This window comes from Microtus pennsylvanicus, chromosome 1 (genome assembly GCF_037038515.1).
Source record: "Microtus pennsylvanicus isolate mMicPen1 chromosome 1, mMicPen1.hap1, whole genome shotgun sequence".
Taxonomy (NCBI): Eukaryota; Metazoa; Chordata; class Mammalia; order Rodentia; family Cricetidae; genus Microtus; species Microtus pennsylvanicus.
This window is the reverse complement of record NC_134579.1, coordinates 37,660,924-37,665,539: the sequence shown is the minus strand read 5'-3', so window position 1 is coordinate 37,665,539 and position 4,616 is coordinate 37,660,924. Positions and strand designations below refer to the sequence as shown.

The following is a 4,616-nucleotide window of genomic DNA, read 5'->3' as shown; positions in this document are numbered from 1 at the left end:
CTTTCTGCATGAAAAATTCCCTTTAAACCCCACTTTCCAGGCATAAAATATGTACATAATGAGGGGAGTGCACTGAGATCAAGTTTGACTGCTTCTTCTACTGCAGTTTCTTGTATTTATCCAGTTTTTTATTCTTTGGAAATGTCAGATAAGACATGTTTTCATAATATCCACCTTCTACATCTCTGCCTCTTAATTTCTCCAGAATTTACCTAATCTTGACTGGCACTGAGTGCTTGGCGGACCATAGGACAGGGTGGGAGATACCTTTTTAAAATATATATAATACCATCCCCCAGGACGTCCTGCTGAACCACTCAGCTACAACCTAACCCATGTGCGGGAATTTCTTTATACAAATTACAGTGCAGAACAGATTTATTTTCATCTATGAGACAATAAGAAGGAAAACATTCTTCAGGCAAGTGGAAAAGACAGACTTTAAATTACTGACTCTAGGACCGGCAATAAAATGGCTGCTCCTATTTGCCACCACTCAGTTGGCAGCTTTCAAGTCAGGGAGACAGGGTGCAGGCATGTTTCCTCTCCCTTCTCCTCTTCCTCCTACGTCTGAGCCTCCTCATTTCGCCTCTTCAGCTCAGCGATTTCCTTTTCCAACCATTCTTCATTTGTGTTCTGTTTAGGTATGAACTCTCTCACAAATTTTAATGTCTACATAAATAAAATAGAAAAGAACTCCATTAAAGACCATCTACGAACCGAGAGGCAGTTGATCCAAATATTAGCCCATGAACCAGAAGTGCCCAGATCATAGCAGAAAAATATTCTCAAGCTCTGTCAGACCCACTAAATCAATACCTGCATCTTCAAATGGACCAATATGCATATTGAAGGTCCCAAACCCAAAGAGCAGATCAAAGACATTTAAAGCCTCTAGGTAGGTGCAAGTGCCTACTTGCAGTGAGTGATGAAGAATATCAACGGTGGAGATCACTTTAAGGGATACGGTTTTCTTGACAAGTTTTTCTTTTTAGTTTTTATTTTATGTCTATTGGTATTTTGCCACGGGTGTCTGGTCCCATGCAACTGGAGTTACAGACAGTTGTGAGCTGCCTTGTGGGTGCTGGGAATTGAACCTGGGTCCTCTAGAAAAATAGTCAATGCTCCCAACCACTCAGTCATCTCTCCAGACCCTTGACAAGTTTTCAATCCTGATTACTTGCATCACGTGGAGATTGACTGGCTACAAAGAACCCATTTTCAAGACTTAGTGCTCCGACACAAGACTCAACTGCTTACACCTTCTTAGAGCCGCTTGGTTGAGCCCATTGCCTAACTGGGGTGGAGAACTTTTGTGCGACATTTTCTTCAATTTGACTTCCTGAGATGCTATGGGCTTAGTGAAAGAGAAGGTACACTTTGAGCCAGAGTGCTCACCAACTATTACGAAGGGATCCCAGAGATTATCAGAACCAGTTGGCTACTTACTTCGGTATCTCCAATGTTAAAGGCTGAGGCATGCAGATTTTGCAGGACATTGGTTAATTCTTTTTCCATACTTAGAGCAGTTGTCATACAGTTAACATGATCCCAGTTGTTCATTTCAGGTCTCTGTTGGAAATGAAGGTAGTCAATTTCCTGTCTCAGGTAATTTCTATTTAAGAGGAGGACTAGGTTTGTGAGTGAGAAGGATTTCACTCTTCGTATAGCACAGTGGAATCAAAGCCTTAACGACTGGCACCTGGCTCCCCTTCAGTCATCTTGATTAATTGATTTGGACATCAGGACAGTAAAAAGATCCTTGACAAATTCAGTTGCTGCATAGCAAGGGTATTAAGGGCAAAAAGTACAGGCTAATAATTGTTCCATTGGCTTTGAAATTCTATAATGATGGTTCGATTTTGTTGTGTAGAAGATAAGTACTTCCTTCATAAAAACACATCTAAAGTGACATTACAGATGAATGGATGCGACAGTCTTTGGGTAGCCCTGGCTGTGCTGAAACTCACTCTGTAGACCAGGTTGGTCTCAAACTCACAGAGAGCTGCCTGTGTCTGCCTCCCGAGTGCTGGGACTGAAGGTGTGTGTTGCTGCCACAACTATTCCTGAGCTAGGATACAACAGTTAAGATCAGATTGTTTCTTTGGAGTGTTGGCATTCAGTGAGACCGATGTAGTAAGAGACATTGATGAGACAACAATAATAAATCCTTGAGGGTCTACCTGAATTTTCTGTCAACTGAAAAAGGATGGTACAGCTCCAGGGAAAACTCTTGAGAGCCCTGCCTCTAAGCTCTTCAGAGTATTAGTATCATCTGAGGAGTTTAAGACACAGCTTCTTGGCCCCATTCACAATCAGGTTCCTTGGGTCAGGGTGAGAGTCATGAATTTGCATTTCTCACTGTCCTGATATTGGACTGGGGTTTGTGATACAGAGCTCTCCATGGCTGACTCATTGAGAAAAGCTAAACAGGTCTGTGGCCAAGCTTTAGGCCTGAAGATAATGACTCATGTTCAGCTACTAAGAACAAGAATAAACTAACTAGTAAGTTTGGTATAGCAAGCAGTTGTATTTAAGATCTAGTAAAAAGCCCCCAAAGAAATGATCAGAATAGAATTACAGTCACCTGAATATCTGGAAGGCAGACCTTATTACCTCTTCCTGTGATGTATTTCAGAGACTTTTTTGCTTCGTGCCATCTTGTCACAGCCTGGTCCTGAACATGTGCTCCAAAACCAGCCACTGCCACCTCATCATTGTAATAGTAACTCTAGGATTGGGGTGAGAATTTGGGGGAAGAGATGGCGATAAGAGAAATTAAAATTTTAGGTTCCCTGGTCTACAAGAGCTAGTTCCAGGACAGGCTCCAAAACCACAGAGAAACCCTGTCTCGAAAAACCAAAAATAAAATAAAATAAAAAAAAATTTTAGGTATTAATGTCATGAAAACAGTTGATTGTCTCAGTGGTCATCTAGAAAAGGTCTTTGGTTGTTCCTGGGTGGCTGGTTTGTCCTTTGAATCCTAGAATTTTCTCTTCCCCTGAACTCAGACTATACCAAAGAGCAGTCACCTAAACAAGTCCCTAATCTTTCTACAATATGACTTGTCTATGGGTCAGATATGTTACCATACACACTATCAGTTTCATTCAGTAACCGTATAGATCCATGACAGAAGCCTAGTGCAGATTTACTAAAAATCTAAGAGTAGATTTATTGTACTAATCCCAGAATACTAATGTTGAGTATGAAATTGCATTAAGGTGTTAAACTGCTTATTCTGACCCAGGTAATAGTGGAACATACTTCCTAGTACTCAGGAGGCAGAGGCAGGAGGATCTCTGTGAGTTAGAGGCCAGCCTGATCTACAGAGTAAGTTCCAGGATAGCCAGACCTACACAGAGAAAGTTTGTCTTGAAAAACAGAAAACAAAATAATAATAATAAAAAAAAACAAACAACAACTATTCTGCCACCATTGGCTATTGCCCCAATAACTTTGGGAACTCAACTGGAGAATTGTGATTCTCCTTTTCATAGCCTGTAATTTGCTATCAGAGTTATAAATTAACAAAGTCTCCCTATTGAACCACTGTTTCACCTAATGTTAGACTGCAAGGTAAGAAGTAAACGTATCATCACCCAGATCAGAGCAAAGTCCCCACATAGCTGCCCAAGAGCCCTACTAACCAAGAAATAATAAACATCACTGATGTTCATCAGCATACAGGCGACTTGATGGATAGCAGTTAAAGACTCGTCGGGGATGATTTCCACTTTTGCTCTCTTCTTAGGTGCCATTTCAGCAATAGGAAATTTCAGCCCTAAGATGTGCTGCCTACTCACTGGAGAGCCTCTTAAATACTAAGAAGAGTGGTCACAGCCCACTCCTCGCAATGAGATGAAATCACGACCACCTGAGGCTGCAACTGCCAATCTACCAGCAAAGATATTGTGCCTGGGTAAAGAAATCAAGTTAACTGGCGAAAAATGGATTAGAAGGGGATGCAAGGATTTGTCTTCTAATTTCTTCAATGGCCAGTCTTTCTTCTCAGTTTCTTTTTTAAATTATCATTATTAATTAAATTTATTCATTTATTTTACATGCCAACTGGAGTTTCCTCTCCCCCCCACCCTCCTCCAATTCTCTCCCCTCATCCTCCACTCCAAATCCACTCCTCCTCTGTGTCTGTTCAAAAAGGGGCAGGCCCTTCATGGATGTCAACAAATCCTGACATATCAAGTTGAGGTAGGACTAAGCTCTTCCCCTTGTATTAAGCCTGGGCAAGGCAACAGGTATAAGGAAAAGTTTCCTGGAAGCCAGCCAAAGTATGAGAGCCAGGCCCCGCTCCCACTGCTAGGAGTACCACAAGTAGATCAAGTTACCACACTGTCACACATTTGTAGAGGGACAAGGTAGGTCCCATGCAGGCTCCCTAGCTGTCGATCCAGAGTCTTTGAGCTCCTATGAGCCCAGGTCAGTTGTTTCTGTGGGTTCCCTTGTGATGACCTTCACTCCCCACCCCCACCTCCACCCTCAGCTTGAACAAACTTTCCTTCCTTTTATTTTTTATTTGAGAATGCAAGTATACTTCCTGAAGAGTAATGTTTGATACACATCAGATTCTAAGAAGCATGTTGAGAACACGTTTGTTT

At 41.7% G+C, this 4,616-nt stretch overlaps 1 protein-coding gene across 1 annotated transcript; it reads right to left on the bottom strand.

Annotated features, from left to right (window-relative positions):
* Positions 1-564: 564 nt before the first annotated feature.
* LOC142852561 (ferritin heavy chain B-like) lies at positions 565-3,761 on the bottom strand. Its single transcript, XM_075977835.1, has 4 exons — positions 3,651-3,761; positions 2,588-2,731; positions 1,450-1,572; positions 565-672 (listed from the first exon to the last, which is right to left on the bottom strand). Exons 1-4 carry the CDS (start codon positions 3,759-3,761, stop codon positions 565-567), a joined length of 486 nt encoding a protein of 161 aa, XP_075833950.1.
* Positions 3,762-4,616: the final 855 nt, after the last annotated feature.